The 23555-nt window shown below is 40.4% G+C and overlaps 1 protein-coding gene across 7 annotated transcripts in view; it reads right to left on the bottom strand.

The window, feature by feature from the left end:
• The window catches only part of AKAP4 (A-kinase anchoring protein 4), a 67732-nt gene that overhangs the window by 5341 nt on the left and 38836 nt on the right, over positions 1–23555 (bottom strand). For 2 of the 7 annotated variants that reach the window (XM_060408321.1, XM_042241739.2), the window contains exons 2-3: positions 11060–12796; positions 8830–8925 (exon numbers count right to left, since the gene is read on the bottom strand). In XM_060408321.1, coding sequence (XP_060264304.1) covers positions 8830–8925; positions 11060–11095 — 132 coding nt within the window. In that variant the 5' untranslated portion in view covers positions 11096–12796. Of the gene's footprint in view, positions 1–8829; positions 8926–9645; positions 12797–14298; positions 14436–23555 lie in introns of all 7 variants that reach the window. The other 5 variants (XM_060408318.1, XM_060408320.1, XM_060408322.1 and 2 more) reach the window with 5 other exon arrangements.

Raw genomic sequence — 23555 nt, 5'->3', positions numbered from 1 at the left:
ACGTCTTCACTCTGGCAGAGGACACCAGGCACCCAGAAAGGCAGCCCATTGTCTTTGAAAGGAGAACAAAGGACTGAGCGAATACCAGAGGAGAGCTAGCTGGCTGTGGATCGGCCCATACCCAGCTGGAGGCAGGGAGACAGGTGGGCAGCAGCTAGAGCCGGAAAGGGGCAAACTTGGCCCCAAAGATGGCATCCTCTACCAAACTGCAAGCAGGCTTCCAGTAGCTAACCAAGACTTCCTGGGATTCTGGATGGTTAACATCTGCAGGGAGGGTTGTAGCCAGAGATCAGCTCCCCAGAAGAGACACACAGCACACCTGAGAGGGTGCGCCCACTGCCACCCAGGAAATCCAGCAGCTGGGACCAGGGAGGTGATAAGATGCACCGCACCTGGGGAGAGTGTGCTCACCAAGCACCTCGTTGTCTGAGCTACTCGGACTTAGGAGGGGAACAAAACGGGAAGGGAACAAAACGCAGGCCCAACCAAGTCTGTGCCTTTGTGGAATACCTGAGAACCTGAACCTGAGTGACTTAGACCTGGGAAGTGCATGTAACCCAGGGCCCACTTCAGTTCCATTGCAGAGTAACCTAAAGCCTTAGCAGTGTAGACTGGAAAAGCACATATGCTGTGAGCGGGTGCAAACCCAGTGTGGCCGAGACACTGAGCACTCCCCACACACACCAGTGATATTTGTTTGCAGTGTTCCTCCTTCCCCACAGCATAACTGAACAAGTGAGCCTAAATAAGTGACTACCTTCGCCCCCTTGTGTCAGGGTGGAAATGAGACACTGAAGAGACCTGCAAACAGAAGTGAAAGTGAAGTCACTCAGTCGTGTCCGACTCTTTTGCAACCCCATGGACTGTAGCCTATCAGGCTCCTCTGTCCATGGGATTTTCCAGGCAAGAGTGCTGGAGTGGATTGCCATTTCCTTCTCCAGGGGATCTTCTCGACCCAGGAATCAAACCCGGGTTTCCCACATTGTGGGCAGATGCTTTACTGTGGGAGCCACTGGGCCCCTATAAAGCAAGCCACCACGGGGCACTCTGATATGAACTGGGGACATCTTGATCTGCAGTCAAATGCTCTACCCCCGAGCTATACCCCCTTGCAAACAGAAGAAGCCAAAATAAATAGAGGGAATCGTCTCGGAAGTGACACGTGCAACAGATTAAAACCCTGTAGTTAGCACTGACTACATAGGAAGGGGCCTATAGACCTTGAGAAGTATAAGCTGGAACAAGGAACTATCTGAAACTGAACTGACCCCACACTGCTCACAACAGCTCCAGAGAAAATTTCTAGATATATTTGTACTATTATCGTTTTTTTAATTAACATTTTTTTAAAAAACTTTAAGTCCTCTATTACTCCTTTAATTTTCATTTTTGTAACCTACTATTACCTTGCAAAAGAAAAAAAAAGACCCTAGTTTTAAAGCAAACTTCATATATATTTTCTATAATTTTGTGATATTGTCTTGTTTTTTTAATATTGTACTTTTGAGAGTATAACCTCTACTTAAAATTTTTAATCTTTGCATTGTGGTATTTGTTATCAAATTTGAATCTTTAAGAATCCAATCTTGAATACCCATTTTTACTTAGGAGTGTGATTACTGCTCTCTCCCCCTTTTGACTCTTTTTTTTCTCCCCCAAGTCACTTCTATCTCTTCCCTCCCTCTTCTCTTCTCTACCTAACCCTGTGAATCTGTGGGTGTTCTAGGCTGTGGAGAACACTTAAGGAACTGATTACTACCTAGATCTGTCTCTCTCCTTTTGATTCCCCCTTTTCTCCTCCTAGTCACCTCTATCTCCTTCCTCCCTCTTCTCTTCTCTATGTAACTCCATGAACCTCTCAGGGGGTTCCAGATTGTGAAGAGCACATAGGGAATTGATTACTAGCTAGATTGTTCTCTCCCCTTTTGATTCCCCCTCTTCTCCTCGTGGTCACCTCTATCTGCCTCCTCCCTCATCTCTTCTCCATGTAACTCTGACCCTCTCTGGGAGTCCCTCACTGTGGAGAATCTTTTCACCATTAACGTAGATGTTTTATCATCAGTGCTGTATGGATGGAGAAGTCTTGAGGCTACTGTAAGAACAAGACTGAAAACCAGAGGCAGGAGGGTTAAGCCCAAAACCTGAAAACACCAAAGAACTCCTGACTCCAGGGAACATTAATCGATAAGAGATCATCCAAAAGCCTCCATACCTACACTGAAACCAAGAACCACCCAAGAGAGCCAACAAGTTCCAGAGCAAGACATGCCATGCAAATTCTCTAGCAACACAGGAACATAGCCCTGAGCTTCGGTATACAGGCTACCCAAAGTCACACCAAACCCATAGACATCTCAAAACTCACTACTCAACACTTCATTGCACTCCAGAGAAGAAATCCAGCTCCACCCACCAGAACACCAATGGAAGTTTACCTAACCAGGAAACCTTGACAAGCCACTGGTCCAACCCCACCCACAGGGAGGAAGCTCAACAATAAAGAGCAACCACAAACTGCCAGAATACAGAAAGGCCATCCCCAAACACAGCAATCTAAACAAGATGAAAAGGCAGAGAACTACTCAGCAGGTAAAGGAACATGGTAAATGCCCACCAAACCAAACAAAAGAGGAGGAGATAGGTAGTCTACCTGAAAAAGAATTCAGAATAATGATAATAAAAATGATCCAAAATCTTGAAAACAAAATGGAATTACAGATAAATAGCCTGGAGACAAGGACTGAAAAGATGCAAGAAAGGTTTAACAAGGACCTAGACGAAATAAAAAAGAGTCAATCAATAATGAATAATGTAATAAATGAGATCAAAAACACTCTGGAGGGAACCAACAATAGAATAACGAAGGCAAAAGACAGGATAAGTGAGGTAGAAGATAGAATGGTAGAAATAAATGAAGAAGAGAAGAAAAAAGAAAAAAACAATTAAAAGAAATGAGGACAACCTCAGGAATCTCTGGAACAATTTTAAACACCCCAACATTCCAATCATAAGAGTCCCAGAAGAAGACAAAAAGCCATGAGAAAATACTTGAGGAGATAATAGTTGAAAACTTCCCTAAAATGGGGACGGAAATAGTCACCCAAGTCCAAGAAACCCAGAGAGTCACAAACAGGATAAACCTAAGGTGAAACACCCCAAGACACATATTAATCAAATCAACAAAGATCAAGCACAAAGAACAAATATTAGAAGCAGCAAGGGAAAAACAACAAATAACACACAAGGAGATTCCCATAAAGATAACAGCTGATCTTTCAATAGAAACTCTTCAGGCCAGAAGGGAATGGCAGGACATACTCAAAGTGATGACAGAGAAAAACCTGCAACCCAGGTTACTGTACCCGGCAAGGATCTCATTCAAATATGAAGGAGAAATCAAAAGCTTTGCAGACAAGCAAAAGCTGACAGAATTCAGCACCACCAAACCAGTTCTCCAACAAATGCTAAAGGATCTTCTCTAGACAGGAAACACAGAAATGGTGTATAAACTCAAACCCAAAACAACAAAGTAAATGGCAATGGGATCATACTTACCAATAATTACCTTAAATATAAATGGGTTGAATGGCCCAACCAAAAGACAAAGACTGGATGAATGGATAAAAAACAAGACCCCTATATATGCTGTCTAAAAGAGACCCACCTCAAAACAAGGGACACATACAGACTGAAAGTGAAGAGCTGGAAAAAAATATCTCATGCAAATGGAGACCAAAAAAAAAAATGCAGGAGTAGCAATACTCATATCAGATAAAATAGACTTTAAAACAAACACTGTGTAAAGGGACAAAGAAGAACACTACATAATAATCAAAGGATCAATCTAAGAAGAAGATATAACAATTATAAATATATAAGAAGAAGATATAACAATTATAAATATATATGCACCCAACATAGGAGCACCACAATATGTAAGGCAAATGCTAACAAGTATGAAAGGGGAAGTTAACAATACCACAATAATAGTGGGAGACTTTAATACCCCACTCACACCTATGGATATATCAACTAAACAGAAAATTAACAAGGAAACACAAGCTTTAAATGATACAATGGACCAGTTAGACCTAATTGATATCTATAGGACATTTCACCCCAAAACAATGAATTTCACCTTTTTGTCAAGTGCACACAGAACCTTCTCCAGGATAGATCACATCTTAGGCCATAAATCTAGCCTTGGTAAATTCAAAAAAATTGAAATCATTCCAAGCATCTTTTCAGACCACAATGCAGTAAGATTAGAAGTCAATTACAGGAGAAAAACTATTAAAAATGCCAACTTACGGAGGCTGAACAATACGCTGCTGAATAAACAACCAACAAATCACAGAAGAAATAAAAAAAAGAAGTCAAAATATGCATAGAAACAAATGAAAATGAAAACACAACAACCCGAAACCTGTGGACACTGTAAAAGCAGTGTTAAAGGGAAGGTTCATAGAAATATAGGGATACCTCAAGAAACAAGAAAAAAATCAAATAAATAACCTAACTCTACACCTAAAGCAACTAGAAAAGGAAGAAATGAAGAACCCCAGGGTTAGTAGGGTTAGTAGAAAGAAAAAAATCTTAAAAATTAGGGCAGAAATAAATGCAAAAGAAACAAAAGAGACCATAGCAAAAATCAACAAAGCCATAAGCTGGTTCTTTGAGAAGATAAATAAAATTGACAAACCATTAGCCAGACTCATCAAGAAACAAAGGGAGAAAAATCAAATCAACAAAATCAGAAATGAAAATGGAGAGATCACAACAGACAACACAGAAATACAGAGGATCGTAAGAGACTACTATCAGCAATTATATGCCAATAAAATGGACAACGTGGAAGAAATGGACAAATTCATAGAAAAGTACAACTGAACCAGGAAGAAATGGAAAACCTTAACAGACCCATCACAAGCATGGAAATTGAAACTGTAATCAGAAATCTTCCAGCAAACAAAAGCCCAGGTCCACACAGCTTCACAGCTGAATTCTACCAAAAATTTCGAGAAGAGCTAATGCCTATCCTACTCAAACTCTTCCAGAAAATTGCAGAGGAAGGTAAACTTCCAAACTCATTCTATGAGGCCACCATCACCCTAATACCAAAACCTGACAAAGAGGCCACAAAAAAAGAAAACTACAGGCCAATATCACTGATGAACATAGTTGCAAAAATCCTTAACAAAATTCTAGCAATCAGAATCCAACAACACATTAAAAAGATCATGCATCATGACCAAGTGGGCTTTATCCAAGTGATGCAAGGATTCTTCAATATCTGCAAATCAATCAATGTAATACACCACATTAACGAATTGGAAAATAAAAGCCATATGATTATCTCAATAGATGGAGATAAAGCCTTTGACAAAATTCAACATCCATTTATGATAAAAACTCTCCAGAAAGCAGGAATAGAAGGAACATACCTCAACATAATAAAAGCTATATATGACAAACCCACAGCAAACATTATTCTCAACGGTGAAAAATTGAAAGCATTTCCCCTGAAGTCATGAACAAGACAATGGTGCCCAATTTCACCACTACTATTCAACATAGTTTTGGAAGTTTTGGTCACAGCAATCAGAGCAGAAGAAGAAGTAAAAGGAATCCAAATTGGAAAAGAAGAAGTAAAACTCTCACTGTTTGCAGATGACATGATCCTTTACATAGAAAACCCTAAAGACTCCACCAGAAAATTACTAGAGCTAATCAATGAATATAGTAAAGTTTTAGGATTTAAAATCAACACACAGAAACCCTTGCATTCCTATACATTAATAATGAGAAAATAGAAAGAGAAATTAAGGAAACAATTCCATTCACCATTGCAACAAAAAGAATAAAATACTTAGGAATATATCTCGGAGAAGGCAATGGCACCCCACTCCAGTACTCTTGTCTGGGAAATCCCATGGATGGAGGAGCCTGGTGGCCTGCAATCCATGGAGTCACTAAGAGTTGGACACAACTGAGCAACTTCACTTTCACTTTTCACTTTCATGCACTGGAGAAGGAAATGGCAACCCACTCCAGTGTTCTTGCCTGGAGAATCCCAGGGATGGGGGAGTCTGGTGGGCTGCCATCTATGGGGTCGCACAGGGTCAGCTGCGACTAGTGACTTAGCAGCAGAAATATATCTACCTAAAGAAAACATGCGAAGAGTTGACTCATTGGAAAAGACTCTGATGCTGGGAGGGATTGGGGGCAGGAGTAGAAGGGGACGACAGAGGATGAGATGGCTGGATGGCATCACTGACTCGATGGAGTGATGAGTGAGTCTGAGTGAACTCCAGGAGTTGGTGATGGACAAGGAAGCCTGGTGTGCTGCAATTCATGGGGTCGCAAAAAGTCAGACATGACAGAGCGACTGAACTGAACTGAACTGAACTGAAAGAAACAAAAGACCTATATATAGAAAACCATAAAACACTGGTGAAAGAAATCAAAGAGGACACTAATGGAGAAATATACTGTGTGCATGGATTGGAAGAATCAATAGAGTGAAAATGAGTATACTGCCCAAAGCAATCTATAGATTCAATGCCATCCCTATCAAGCTACCAATGGTATTTTTCAGAGAGCTAGAACAAATAATTTCACAATTTGTTTGGAAATACAAAAAACTTCGAATAGCCAAAGCAATCTTGAGAAAGAAGAAAGGAACTGGGGGCATCAACCTGCCTGACTTCAGGCTCTACTACAAAGCCACAGTCATCAAGACAGTATGGTACTGGCACAAAGACAGAGATATAGATCAGTGGAACAAAATAGAAAGCCCAGAGATAAATCCACGCACCTATGGGCACCTTATCTTTGACAAAGGAGGCAAGAATATACAATCTCTTTAAAGACAATCTTTTTAACAAGTGGTGCTGGGAAAACTGGTCAACAAGATGGGAACACATGTACACCCATGGCGGATTCATGTCAATATATGGCAAAACCAATACAATATTGTAAAGTAAAATAAATAAATGAACAAAACTGAAAAGAAAACCATGCTAAAAAGAATGAAACTAGAACACTTTCTAACACCATACACAAAAATAAACTCAAAATGGATTAAAAATCTAAATGTAAGATCAGAAACTATAAAACTCCTAGAGGAAAACATAGGCAAAACACTCTCTGACATAAACCACAGCAGGATCCTCTATGACCCACCTCCCAGAGTAATGGAAATAAAAGCAAAAATAAATAAATGGGACCTAATTAATCTTAAAAGCTTTTGCACAACGAAGAAAACTCTAAGCAAGGTGAAAAGACAGCCTTCAGAATGGGAGAAAATAATAGCAAACGAAGCAGCTGACAAAGAATTAATCTCAAAAATATACAAGCAACTCCTGCAGCTCAATTTCAGAAAATTAAATGACCCAATCAAAAAATGGGCCAAAGAACTAAACAGACATTTCTCAAAGGAAGACATACATCCCACCATGGCTAACAAACAAATGAAAAGATGGTCAACAGCACTCATTATCAGAAATGCAAATCAAAACCACAATGAGGTACCATCTCATGCAGGTCAGAATGGCTGCTATCCAAAAGTCTACAAGCAATAAATGCTGGAGCGGGTGTGGAGAAAAGGGAACCCTTTTACACAGTTGGTAGGAATGCAAACTAGTACAGCCACTATGGAGAACAGTGTGGAGATTCCTTAAAAAACTGGAAATAGAACTGCCTTATGACCCAGCAATCCCACTGCTGGGCATATACACTGAGGAAACCAGAATTGAAAGAGACACGTGTACCCCAATGATCACAGTGCGATGTTTACATGGAGGCAACCTAGATGTCCATCAGCAGATGAATGGATAAGAAAGCTGTAATACATATTCACAATGGAATATTACTCAGCCATTAAAAAGAATACATTTGAATCAGTTCTAATGAGGTGGATGAAACTGGAGTCTATTATACAGAGTGAAGTAAGTCAGAAAGAAAAATACCAATACAGTATACTAATGCATATATATGGAATTTAGAAAGATGGTAATGATAATCCTATATGTGATACAGTGAAAGAGACAGAGATGTATAGAACAGTCTATTGGACTCTGTGGGAGAGGGTGAGGGTGGAATGATCTGAGAGAATACCAGTGAAACATGTATATTATCATATATGAAACAGATCACCAGTCCAGGTTCGATGTATGAGGTAAGGTGCTCAGGGCTGGTGCACTGGGATGACCCAGAGGGATGGGATGAGGAAGGAGGTTGGAGAGGGGTTCAGGATGGGGGACACACATACCCATGGCTGATTCATGTGAATGTATGGGAAAAACCACTACAATAATGTAATTTAATTAGCCTCCAATTAAAATAAATTAAAAAAACATTGTAGAAATACATATTAAATAACAGTATGAGTGGTGCTTGAACATGATAAAAAATATGAAGTACTATTTAAATCACTCTTAGTTTGGGAAACATAGAATGAAGTATTTTGCCCCCCTGATGGAGTCCAGCTTTGGGGCAACTTACTGGTAGCTAGGCAACATCATTATGACTTCAGAGGTGTGAGGTAATGAAGGCTGGTAACTAGGCAACCACCACCCCTCACTCCCCTCAACCTCCCTCCCTTGCCTGCCCCCCCTCCGCCTGCCCCAAGATCCTTTGCATCACTCATCTGGCCCCGCCCTTTAATTGTGACTGTGTGATCCATGACCTCACTGATCCCCCACAGACCTTACTGAGCTTGAATCCTTGGACAGGTCACTATCCATTAGCCTATCCTGGGCTCCAGGATATCTATACCCATACACCAATCCTTTCCACTCCTTGGTAGGAGTCATTTTTGTGTCTTACCACTTTCCGGTCCTGATCTTGTTGTCCTGTTGGGCTGTAGAGATCAACCTTGCACACGCCCCTGCGGCTGTGTAACCAGTCAATATCATCAGACATCTGGAAAGAGAAATAAAATAAATCTGAAAGTCTAATATATGATTTTAAGAAACTGAATTTGTTACGAATCCCTGGAGGGCTTTCTGAAACCCATCTGTGTTTCATATAAGTTTTAGGTTGGGAACTGATAGGGTAAGCCATGGGGGAAGGACACTCTGAAATGTTTGGACCTGAAGATCAAGATCTTTTAGCTCAGTCCATGGTCTTCTTTAATTTAGATTCCCCACACCAACTATTTGAAACCAAGGGAGTATCATATTGACCTGGGAAAATGCCAGTCAGGAAAAATGACAGCCTGGGAAACAAATTTAAAAGGGAGTCTCCACACTGTAGGGGAGTCAAGTTCACCTCATTCCCTTTAACTGAATTTTAGCTGCTGCTGCTGCTGCTGCTAAGTTGCTTCAGTCGTGTCTGACTCTGTGCGACCCCACAGACGGCAGCCCACCAGGCTCCCCCGTCCCTGGGATTCTCCAGGAAAGAACACTGGAGTGGGTTGCCATTTCCTTCTCCAATGCATGAAAGTGAAAAGTGAAAGGGAAGTCGCTCACTATTGTAAGTGAAGTCTGACTCCTAGCAACCCCATGGACTGCAGCCTACCAGGCTCCTCCATCCATGGGATTTTCCAGGCAAGAGTACTGGAGTGGGGTGCCATTGCCTTCTCCAGAATTTTAACTAAACCTAGTCTAACCCACGTCTTAGGTTAACAGCTATGATACTTACCACATAGGGCCACTGGAGAAGACCAAGGTCAATATTAGTAAAGTGAATAAAGATTTTAACATATAGAACAAGTTTCTGAACATTGAGACCACTCAGTCTAATAGCTATAACTAAGAGACAAATGTCTGAGGGAAGATCAGACCCTGATCCCATAGGACAAAGTTTAATTTTATTTTTGAAAGAGAGAATAAACTCTGCCAACTTCCTTCAAACCCCTTGACACCTCCCACACTTTTCTCTCCCTCCTTTCCTCCTCTTTCTCTTCCTCCCTTCCACCATCCCTCCTTTCCTCCCTCTCTCCTCCTTCCTCCCTCCTCCCTGCTCTTTCTCCTTTCCCATCCTCCCTCCCTCCCTCTCTCTCCTTCCCTCTGCCTCTCTCAGTCTCAACATTTTAATAACTATCTTTTGATGGCTAACCTTTCACAGGATACTACTACATTTCAACCCTTTGCCATTCTCCCCACTCCCCTCCATCTCATTCCCTTAAGATCTTGGACTCTCCCTTCAAGAAGAAGGGGGAGGCACAGAGGTCCCTCATGATTTGGATATAGCCTAAGTCCAAATCCTAAAAAAAAAAAAAAAAAAAACAAAAAAACCCTGTAAAAAATAAAATTTATGAACTCATTACCTTGATAATGAAGTTAGTTTAGACTTCGGCTGAAAATGTGCCACCTAGAAGGGAGATGTGCCCCTTGAGATGGAAGTGGGCAGTGCCAAGTTCTTGGGCACGTGCAGCTGGCTGCCACCCCGGTCAGCTGTTGGATGAGACTGAGGGAGCCAGGCCCTTCCCTGCTGCTTTTGACCCTGGCGTGTAACATCAGGGTTTGTTGAGTCATAATGCCTGAAACCATAGCAACCCAGCAGAGGTGGGGCAGGCTGGCAAACTCAGTAGCCCTCCATGTCAAAAGCATATCAAGCTGTCTACTGTACAACACATCTTTTTCTGTTCTATTCAGAAGGGTACACACAATTCTTTTATATTTTGTCCTACTCACAACTCCTTAAGACTTCCCTTCACATTCACAGATCCTTAAGGCCTCCCTTCACGTTCACAGCACCTTAAGATCCCCCTTCTCATTCCTCTTCAGGCTAGACTTCCAGAACCATCTAGTCATATTAGTTACCAGTGTGGTGGGGTCTGTATTTTTCATATATAGAATGACCACCAGCCTCTCTGAGCAAAACAGTATTAATTTTCATAGCTCATTTCCCTTTGGAAATAAGAAATTCAGAGTTATGTGGCAATAAATCTTCGGATTTATGTAGAAATAGAGAAATGTTAAAGTCCTTTCTGGGTATCCTGAATAAAAATATGAAAGAAAATTTGAGGCAGCCTTAGCCCCCTTTTGTAGTTTCACCTCATCATTAAGACATCCCAGTAGCTAGTCAAAAAGAAGGGAGAAGATGTCCTTACCTTTGTAGTATCAGAATAGGCTATTTTGTAAGACATTGGAGTGGCTTTTTCTTCTAAATCTGGATGGTGTGATGACCCTTTCAGTTTGGCTCAGGATGTTGCTGCTTTCCTCAACCCTCCATACTCTCCTAAAGACTTGATTTCCAAGTGGTACCAGAACTTATACTTCATGACATCACTGTTTCCATGGAGAACAGTGACAACACAGTCAGGGACTTTGTCCTTAGGATTCTAGTGTCTACTTGGTCCAGCAAACTTTAACCTTTCTTCATAAGACATAATTAACCCCCTCCTACCCAAAGCCAATCCACTTGGGTCAGCGTCAGCCCTTCACATACTTCTCAACCCATGTAAAGACCTGAGCCTCACTTATTCTTTTCCATTATGGTCAGTGACAGATTGCTGGCTACAGTATTTCTTAAAGCAATATCCATTACACTTTGAGATGCCTTCAGGTTAGCCCCAGTTTGGAAACATTAGCCCGTAACCAAATCCTCTTATTGTGCTCAAGTCTTATCTTGGTTTTTCCTTGTCCTTTCTCCACCAGCCTTCACCTTAACCTCATGGGAACAAATGTAACTAAATTAAAAATCAATTAAGATGAACACCTAAATCATAGAGTTTCAAATTCTTGGTTCTACCTTCATTTCTTCTTTTATCTGTTACCACAAATCACATGTCTTAACCCTCCTGTACAATTTTGATCTTGTCAGTTCATGGCATCAGAGACAAACAGAGCTGGACCTTTGTTTGAGGTGGCAAAACCTATTTTATTCAGGCTACTGAAGTAAGAGAGATAATTCAGATGAACAGATCTCAATCCACTGAAACAAAAGGCCTTTAAAATGCTGGGAAGTGCTAGAGGAGGTAAAATCTCCGTGGCACAGTGGTAAGGAATCTGCCTGCCAGTGCAGGAGAGGCAGGAGATGTGGGTTCAATCTCTGGGTCAGGAAGATCCCCTGGAGGAGGAAATAGCTATCCACTCCAGTATTCTAGCCTGGAAAATTCCATGGACAGAGGAGTGCTGAGGGAAATCTGTGCGGTGGGAAGTTAATCAATGTGATCAGGACATCTGTGTTTGCTAACTGGTGCTTATCAAAGTTAGATTCCTACCCTTCCATAGAGACTGGGAGACAGGGGCCCTGTCTTTCTTGATGATTACATTTCAAAGGGATGACTCCCAGGCCTTTGAGAAACATTTTCCTGGGTTATAAAAGATACATTTCAAAGGGACAGAGAAAAGATTTACAATCACAAGTTTCCTAAAGTAAATTTCTGAGAAAAGGAAGATCAGGGGGCTATAGTCAGGTTTTGGCTGAAATAAACAGTAAATTCTTTTGGCACTTTTGAACTTTCTCAGACAGGCATTTTAAACAGGTTGGTATCATCCTAGTGACATGGCCTTGAATTGATAGAAACTATGCTGGTGTTTGTTCAAGTCTCTTAATGTAGAGAGTGGATGAAATTGTGCTGAAGGTTATAGTTCTTTTTAGGCCAAAGTTGAGGCCTAGTTGAGAAGGCAGCTGAGAGGAGCCTGACTATATCAAACCACCATGTTATATACCTTAAATATATACAACTTTTACTAAAAAATAAGTTTGGGTCAAGGAAGGCATCTTTGTCAATGGTAATGGGTTAGAATACTTAATACAGGACTTGTTTTTCCTATACCACTCTCTGGTCAGGGGAATTTTGATGATTAAAGAAAAAGTTGGAGCTCCTGTGTCTGGCTCATGTCTGTGGAATAAGAAGCAAAGAAAGAAAATGTTTACTTATTCTTCAATCACAAGAATGTATACCCTAACATAAAAACAGACAACAGCGACACACACACACAAAGCTATAAAACACCCCTCACAGCCCAGAAGAGAACAACTGTGATCTCTGTCTGGAAAATGTCTGATGAAATCACCTAACTGACAAAGAGGGAACTATTATGGATAATTAGAGGCCTGTCCCTTGGCATCCCAATCCTGTCATCTTGGAGGCTAACCAGGAACAAACAAGAGCAGCATTTGAATGGGATGGGGAACCAATAATGAAACGTAAGGAAGTTTAGTCATCGGTTACAGTATATCCAACAAGAGCTTCTCGCAAGTTGCTGAAGCTCTCAGACTGGTCTGTACTGACTAGAGATGGGGATAGATGGGGGAGAAGGGACACTCAAAGAGTCAAAAGAATGAATATGCCGTGTTAGTGTGTGAGTATGTCTGAAGTAGTATACACTTAAGTTAGCCTTTAAGAATCAAACATAAGAGATGTTAAGCACACAACCTTTGGTTATCATTCTCTCCCCCAATCATCATCATCTGTTTTCTAACCTTGTTTATTCTACCCAAACATCTCTTCCACACAGACTTGTGAATAATTATACATGTCAACGCTTTAAATATGCTTTCAGTTTGCATTTGGTTTGAAAGAGCTATTAAGATAATAAAAATGGGACCTGTGCCTATAATGTAATTATTATGGATAATGGCAAAATGAAATTTAAATAAGCTGAACGATTAGCCTTTATGAAATCACTGTCTGCCTGTTAGTACCACTAAGGATCTTCCAGACTTAGATTTAGCCTACTTAATTTAGCTCATGTGATGACACTGTGACCATTTGGAAAATGGGCCATAATGCTAATGATTATCAGACATTGTTTACTGTGGACCAATACAAATGGAAAATCCACTTCTTTTTCTCCTGAACTGTTTTACAACCATGAGAATACACAATGTCATTTAGAGCAGCTTCATGCAAACATACTACAATGAAAAATTAGATAGTTATTTTGACATCTTGGCAATGGTGCTACATAATTACTTCTGTCAAGCATTTATGTCTGTACTGTGCATATCTGTCTGTCCTTTCCTATGAGTGATTGAAGCAGTGGAGGGAGAAAACAAAAGACTTTAAAAGATATAAACATTCTCATGTTTTTAATTTCAAGGGGCAGCTGTTAAAGGAAAGCAGACTCCTAGATATCTTGTGATTTCCTTTTAGGCAGGGGCTTAATTAGGCAGCTAAGATCTGTTCTATTGCCTTGTAGAAAATGACTTACAGCTACTTTGAGGGGTGGGCTTGGCTTGGCAGTGACCATTTCTAGTCAGGCCCTCCCCCTTATAATTGTGAAATTTCCCTCCTGTGATTTCCTAGAACATTTGTTTATTGTCTGTATAATTCATCTGACATTGACTAGATCTGGCCTTGTAGAGTTAATTAACTTTCCCTATTTCTGGATCACCTACATTGAAAGCCTGGAGGGCAGTTTCTCTATATCTTTCTGTTTCTGTCACAATACTGGGCATACAGCTGGGCTCAAGAAACAAATGATGGCTTTGAATTTCAGGCAGGTAACAAGACAGAAGCCATATAGTCATGAAATCTGTAATAATGATAAAAATCTTGGTTAGTTATCGGAGGGGGCAGCCTTCTTCTTACAGTAATAATTCTTACTCTTGAGTGTGCCTCAGAATCACCTGGAGAGCTTGTTAAAATAGACGGTTGGGGAGCTCCCAGGACCAAGAGGGTAATGTACCTGAAAAGGACATGAAGGTTCTGTATACACCTACCCCCCCCCCAACCCATATCTTGCCTTTTACATCCCTTCTCTTGGGTATTGCTGAGTTATAAACCAGTAAACATCAGTAAGGGCTTCCCAGGTGGTGCTAGTGGTAAAGAACCCGCCTGCTAACGCAGGAGACTTAAGAGATGCCAGTTGGATCACTGGATTGGGAAAATGCCCTGGAGGAGGGTACAGGCAATCCACTCCAGTGTTCTTGCCTCAAGAACCACATGGACAGAGGACAACGGCAGGCTACGGTTCACTGGAGAGCAAACGGTCGAATATGGCGGAAGAGACTTAGCTCAGGCGCGCCCGCGCCCACGCACGCACGCCCGCGCCCACGCACGCACGCCCGCGCCCACGCACGCACGCCCGCGCCCACGCACGCACGCCCGCGCCCACGCACGCACGCCCGCGCCCACGCACGCACGCCCGCGCCCACGCACGCACGCCCCGCCCACGCACGCACGCCCGCGCCCACGCACGCACGCCCGCGCCCACGCACGCACGCCCCGCCCACGCACGCACGCCCGCGCCCACGCACGCACGCCCGCGCCCACGCACGCACGCCCGCGCCCACGCACGCACGCCCGCGCCCACGCACGCACGCGCAAACACACCAGATTTAAAGTTAAACAAACAAAAAACCAGATAGTTGGGCCACACACACACACACACACCAGTTTTAAAGTTAAACAAACAAAAAACAGGTAGTTGGGACACACACACACACACACACACACACACACACATCAGTTTTAAAGTTAAACAACCAGACAAAAAAACATATAGTTGGGACACACACACACACACACACACACACACACACACACACACCAGTTTTAAAGTTAACCATACAAAAAAAAAGATAGTTGAGCCACAAACACACACACACACACACATCAGTTTTAAAGTTAAACGAAAAAGCAGGTAGCTGGGCCACACACACACACAAACAAACAACAGTTTCAAAGTTAAACAAACAAAAAAACAGGTAGTTGGGAAACACACACACACACGTTTTAAAGTTAAACAACTAGATAAAAAAACAGATAGTTGGGACACACACACACACATCAGTTTTAAAGTTAAACAAACATAAAAACAGATAGTAGGGCCATGCACACACATAGGCACACACACACACATGAGTTTTAAAGTTAAACAAACAAAAAAACAGATAGTTGGGACACACACACACACACACACCAGTTTTAAAGTTAAACACAAAAACAGATAGTTGGGTCACACACACACACAAGCACACACAAGCACACACACACACATGAGTTTTAAAGTTAAACAAAAAAACAGATAGTTGGGCCCCACACACACACACACACACACACACACACACACATCAGTTTTAAAGTTAAATGAAAAAACAGGGAGCTGGGCCACACACACACACACACACACAACAGTTTCAAAGTTAAACAAACAAAAAAACAGGTAGTTTGGACACACACACACACCAGTTTTAAAGTTAAACAACTAGACAAAAAAACAGATAGTTGGGCCACACACAACACACACACACACACACACCAGTTTTAAAGTTAAACGAAAAAACAGGTAGCTGGGCCACACAGACACACACACACACACACACATCAGTTTTAAAGCTAAACAAAGAAACAGGTAGCTGGGCCACACACAACACACACACAAACACACAGAGCAGTTTGAAAGTTAAACAAGCAAACAAAAAACAGATAGTTGGGACACACACACACACACACATCATGTTGAAAGTTAAACAAACAAACAAAAAAACAGATATTTGGGCCACACACCTACACACACACATATCAGTTTTAAGTTAAACAAAACAACAAGAAAACAGATAGTTCGGCCACACACACACACATGCTCACACACCTCAGTTTTAAAGTTAAACAAACAAAAAAAAGATAGTTGGGCCACACATACACACACACACACACACACACCAGTTTTAAAGATAAACAAACAAAAAAACAGGTATTTGGGACACACACACACCAGTGTTAAACAACTAGACAAAAAAACAGATAGTTGGGCCACACACACACACAAACATCAGTTTTAAAGTTAACGAAAAAACAGGTAGCTGGGCCACACACACACACAAGACACACAGCAGTTTTAAAGCTAAACAAAAAAAAGGAAAAAAACAGATAGTTCGGCCACACACACACACACACACACATCAGTTTAAAGTTAACGAAAAAACAGGTAGCTGGGCCACACACACACACAAGACACAGAGCAGTTTTAAAGCTAAACAAAAAAAAAGGAAAAAAACAGATAGTTGGGCCACACACACACACACACGCACACACATCAGTTTAAAAGTTAAACAAACAGAAAAACAGATAGTTGGGACATACACACACACACACATTAGTTTTAAACTTAAACAAACAAACAAAAAAACAGATAGTTGGGCCACGCACACACACAGGCACACACACACACACCAGTTTTAAAGTTAAACAAACAAACAAAAGAAAAGATAGTTGGGCCACAAACACACACACACACACACACACCAGTTTTAAAGTTAAAAAAACAAACAAAAAAACAGATACACACACACATCAGTTTTAAAGTTAAACAAACAGAAAAAGAGATAGTTAAGTCACACACACACAGGCACTCACACATCAGTTTTAAAGTTAAACAAACAAAAAAACAGATAGTTGGGACATACACACACAAACACACATCAGTTTTAAACTTAAACAAATAAACAAAAAAAGAAAGATAGTTGGGACACACATACACACACACACATCAGTTTTAAAGTTAAACGAAAAAACAGGTAGCTGGGCCACACACACACACACACACACACACATAAGTTTTAAAGCTAAACAAAGAAACAAAAAAATGGAGAGTTGGGCCAGGCACACACACAGGCACACACACACACATCAGTTTTAAACTTAATCAAACAAGAAAAGAGATAGTTGGGCCACACACACACACACAACACCAGTTTTAAAGTTAAATAGGCAAAAAACCCAGATAGTTGGGCCCCCCCACCCACACACACACACACCAGTTTTAAAGTTAAAAAACAAACGAAAAAACAGGTAGCTGGGCCACACACACACACACACACACACACATCAGTTTTAAAGTTAAACAAAAAACCAAAAAAAACAGATAGTTGGGCCACACACACACACATACACACACACACAACACACCAGTTTTAAAGTTAAACAAGCAAAGAAAAACAGATAGTTGGGCCACACACACACACACACCAGTTTTAAAGTTAAAAAACAAACAAAAAAACAGATACACACACACACATCAGTTTTAAAGTTAAACGAAAAACAGGTAGCTGGGCCACACACACACACACACACACACATCAGTTTTAAAGCTAAACAAAAAACCAAAAAAAACAGATACTTGGGCGACACACACACACACACCAGTTTGAAAGTTAAACAAGCAAACAAAAAACAGACAGATGGGCCACACAGACACACAACACACCAGTTTTAAAGTTAAACAGGCAAAAAAAACCAGATAGTTGGGCCACACACACACACACACACACAACAACAGTTTAAAAGTTAAACAAACAAACAAAAAAACGGGTAGTTGGGACACACACACACACACCAGTTCTAAAGCTAAACAAGCAAACAAACAAACATACTTGGGCCACACACACACACAAACACACATCAGTATTTAAGATAAACAAACAATCAAAAAAACAGGTAGTTGGGCCACGCACACACACAGGCACACACACACACAACAGTTTTAAAGTTAAACAAACAAACAAAAGAACAGATAGTTGGGACACACACACACACACACACACACACACCAGATTTAAAGCTAAACAAGCAAACAAAAACACATAGTTGGGCCACACACACACACACACACAGATCAGTTTTAAAGTTAAACAAACAAACAAAAAAACAGGTAGTTGGGACACACACACACACACACACACCAGTTTTAAAGTTAAAAACTAAACAAAAAAACAGATAGTTGGGCCACACACACAACACACACACACACACATCAGTTTTAAAGTTAAACGAAAAAACAGGTAGCTGGGCCACACACACACACACACACACAGCAGTTTTAAAGTTAAAAAAAGAAACAAAAAAAACAGGTAGTTGGGACACACACACACACACAAACATCAGTTTTAAAGTTAAACTACCAGACAAAAAAACAGATAGTTGGGTCACACACACACAGAACACACCAGTTTTAAGTTAAACAAACAAACAAAAGAACAGAGAGTTGGGCCACACACACACACACACACACACACACCAGTTTTAAAGCTAAACAAGCAAACAAAAAAACATAGTTGAGTCACACACACATACACACACACATCAGTTTTAAAGTTACACAAACAGAAAAAGAGATAGTTAAGTCACACACACACACAGGCACACACACATCAGTTTTAAACTTAAACAAATAAACAAAAAAAAAAACAGATAGTTGGGACACACACACACTCAGGCACACACACACACATCAGTTTGAAACTTAAACAAACAAACAAAAAAACATAGTTGGGACACACACTCACACATCATTTGTAAAGTTAAACAAACAAAAAAACAGACAGTTTGGCCACACACACACACACACATCAGTTTTAAAGTTAAATGAAAAAACAGGTAGCTGGGCCACACACACACACACAAAAACCGTTTCAAAGTTAAACAAACAAAAAAACAGGTAGTTGGGACACACACACACACACACCAGTTTTAAAGTTAAACAACTAGACAAAAAAACAGATAGTTGGGCCACACACACAACACACACAAACACACTCATCAGTTTTAAAGTTAAACGAAAAAACAAGTAGCTGGGCCACACACACACACACACACACACACACACACACACATCAGTTTTAAAGCTAAACAAAGAAACAAAAAAATGGAGAGTTGGGCCAGGCACACACACAGGCACACACACACACATCAGTTTTAAACTTAATCAAACAAGAAAAGAGATAGTTGGGCCACACACACACACAAAACACCAGTTTTAAAGTTAAATAGGCAAAAAACCAAGATAGTTGGGCCCCCCCCACCCACACACACACACAACAGTTTTAAAGTTAAAAAACAAACGAAAAAACAGGTAGCTGGGCCACACACACACACACACACACACACACACACACATCAGTTTTAAAGCTAAACAAAAAACCAAAAAAAACAGATAGTTGGGCCACACACACACACATACACACACACACAACACACCAGTTTTAAAGTTAAACAAGCAAAGAAAAACAGATAGTTGGGCCACACACACACACACACACACCAGTTTTAAAGTTAAAAAACAAACAAAAAAACAGATACACACACACACATCAGTTTTAAAGTAAAAAAACAAACAAAAAAACAGATACACACACACACATCAGTTTTAAAGTTAAACAAACAGAAAAACAGATAGTTAAGTCACACACACACAGGCACTCACACATCAGTTTTAAAGTTAAACAAACAAAAAAACAGATAGTTGGGACACACACACACAGACACACATCAGTTTTAAACTTAAACAAATAAACAAAAAAAACAGATAGTTGGGACACACACACACACAAAACACCAGTTTTAAAGTTAAACAGGCAAAAAAAACCAGATAGTTGGGCCACACACACACACACACATACACAACAGTTTTAAAGTTAAACAAACAAACAAAAAAACAGGTAGTTGGGCCATGCACACACAAAGGCACACACACACGCAACAGTTTTAAAGTTAAACAAACAAACAAAAGAACAGATAGTTGGGCCACACACACACACACACACACACATCAGTTTTAAAGCTAAACAAAGAAACAAAAAAATGGAGAGTTGGGCCAGGCACACACACAGGCACACACACACACATCAGTTTTAAACTTAATCAAACAAGAAAAGAGATAGTTGGGCCACACACACACACAAAACCAGTTTTAAAGTTAAATAGGCAAAAAACCAAGATAGTTGGGCCCCCCCCACCCACACACACACACAACAGTTTTAAAGTTAAAAAACAAACGAAAAAACAGGTAGCTGGGCCACACACACACACACACACACACACACATCAGTTTTAAAGCTAAACCAAAAGACAAAAAAACAGATAGTTGGGCCACACACACACACACACACACACACACCAGTTTGAAAGTTAAACAAGCAAACAAAAAACAGAGAGATTGGCCACACAGACACACAACACACCAGTTTTAAAGTTAAAAAAAGAACCAAAAAACAGGTAGTTGGGACACACACACACACAGACACATCAGTTTTAAAGTTAAACTACCAGACAAAAAAACAGATAGTTGGGCCACACACACACACACACACACACAGCAGTTTTAAAGTTAAAAAAGAAACAAAAAAAACAGGTAGTTGGGACACACACACACACACACATCAGTTTTAAAGTTAAACTACGAGACAAAAAAACAGATAGTTGGGTCACACACACACAGAACACACCAGTTTTAAGTTAAACAAACAAACAAAAGAACAGAGAGTTGGGCCACACACACACACACACCAGTTTTAAAGCTAAACAAGCAAACAAAAAAACATAGTTGGGTCACACAGACATACACACACACACATCAGTTTTAAAGTTACACAAAAAGAAAAAGAGATAGTTAAGTCACACACACACAGGTACACACACATCAGTTTTAAACGTAAACAAATAAACAAAAAAAAAACAGATAGTTGGGACACACACACACTAAGGCACACACACACACATCAGTTTGAAACTTAAACAAACAAACAAAAAAACATAGTTGGGACACACACACACACATCATTTGTAAAGTTAAACAAACAAAAAAACAGACAGTTTGGCCACACACACACACACACACATCAGTTTTAAAGTTAAATGAAAAAACAGGTAGCTGGGCCACACACACACACAAAAACAGTTTCAAAGTTAAACAAACAAACAAAAAAACAGGTAGTTGGGACACACACACACACACACAAACACACCAGATTTACAGCTAAACAAGCAAACAAAAACACATAGTTGGGCCACACACACACACACATCAGTGTTAAAGTTAAACAAACAAGCAAAAAAACAGGTAGTTGGGACACACATACACACAAACACATCAGTTTTAAAGTTAAACGAAAAAACAGGTAGCTGGGCCACACACACACACACACACACACACAAACAGTTTCAAAGTTAAACAAACAAAAAAACAGGTAGTTGGGACACACACACACACACACACCAGTTTTAAAGTTAAAAACTAGACAAAAATCAGATAGTTGGGCCACACACACAACACACACACACACACACATCAGTTTTAAAGCTAAACCAAAAGACAAAAAACCAGATAGTTGGGCCACACACACACACACACACACACACACACACAGCAGTTTCAAAGTTAAAAAAACAAACAAAAAACAGGTAGTTGGGCCACACACACACACACAAAACACCAGTTTTAAAGTTAAACAGGCAAAAAAAACCAGATAGTTGGGCCACACACACACACACACACACACACACACACACACACCAGTTTTAAAGTTAAAAAAGAAACAAAAAAACAGGTAGTTGGGACACACACACACACACACACACATCAGTTTTAAAGTTAAACTACCAGACAAAAAAACAGATAGTTGGGCCACACACACACACACACACAGCAGTTTCAAAGTTAAAAAAACAAACAAAAAACAGGTACTTGGGCCACGCACACACAAAAAACACCAGTTTTAAAGTTAAACAGGCAAAAAAAACCAGATAGTTGGGCCACACACACACACACACACACACACACACACACACACACACCAGTTTTAAACTTAAAAAAAGAAACAAAAAAGCAGGTAGTTGGGACACACACACACACACATCAGTTTTAAAGTTAAACTACCAGACAAAAAAACAGATAGTTGGGCCACACACACACACACACACACAGCAGTTTCAAAGTTAAAAAAACAAACAAAAAACAGGTACTTGGGCCACACACACACAAAAAACACCAGTTTTAAAGTTAAACAGGCAAAAAAACCCAGATAGTTGGGCCACACACACACACACACACACACACACACACACACACACCAGTTTTAAAGTTAAAAAAAGAAACAAAAAAGCAGGTAGTTGGGACACACACACACACACACATCAGTTTTAAAGTTAAACTACCAGACAAAAAAACAGATAGTTGGGCCACACACACACACACACACACACAGCAGTTTTAAAGTTAAAAAAGAAACAAAAAAACATGTAGTTGGGACACACACACACACACACACTCATCAGTTTTAAAGTTAAATGAAAAAACAGGTAGCTGGGCCACACACACACACAAAAACAGTTTCAAAGTTAAACAAACAAACAAAAAAACAGGTAGTTGGGACACACACACACACAAAACACCAGTTTTAAAGTTAAACAGGCAAAAAACCCAGATACTTGGGCCCCCCCACCCACACACACACAACAGTTTTAAAGTTAAAAAACAAACAAAAAAACAGGTAGTTGGGACACACACACACACACACACACACCAGTTTTAAAGTTAAAAACTAGACAAAAAAACAGATAGTTGGACCACACACACAACACACACACACACATCAGTTTTAAAGTTAAACGAAAAAACAGGTAGCTGGGCCACACACACACACACACACACATCAGTTTTAAAGTTAAACGAAAAAACAGGTAGCTGGGCCACACTCACACACACACACACAAACAGTTTCAAAGTTAAACAAACAAAAAAACAGGTAGCTGGGCCATACACACACAAACACACACACACACACATCAGTTTTAAAGCTAAACCAAAAGACAAAAAAAACAGATAGTTGGGCCACACACATACACACACACACACACACCAGTTTGAAAGTTAAAC

Source organism: Ovis aries, chromosome X (genome assembly GCF_016772045.2).
Source record: "Ovis aries strain OAR_USU_Benz2616 breed Rambouillet chromosome X, ARS-UI_Ramb_v3.0, whole genome shotgun sequence".
NCBI lineage: Eukaryota > Metazoa > Chordata > Mammalia > Artiodactyla > Bovidae > Ovis > Ovis aries.
This window is presented reverse-complemented; position numbering and strand designations above follow the sequence as displayed.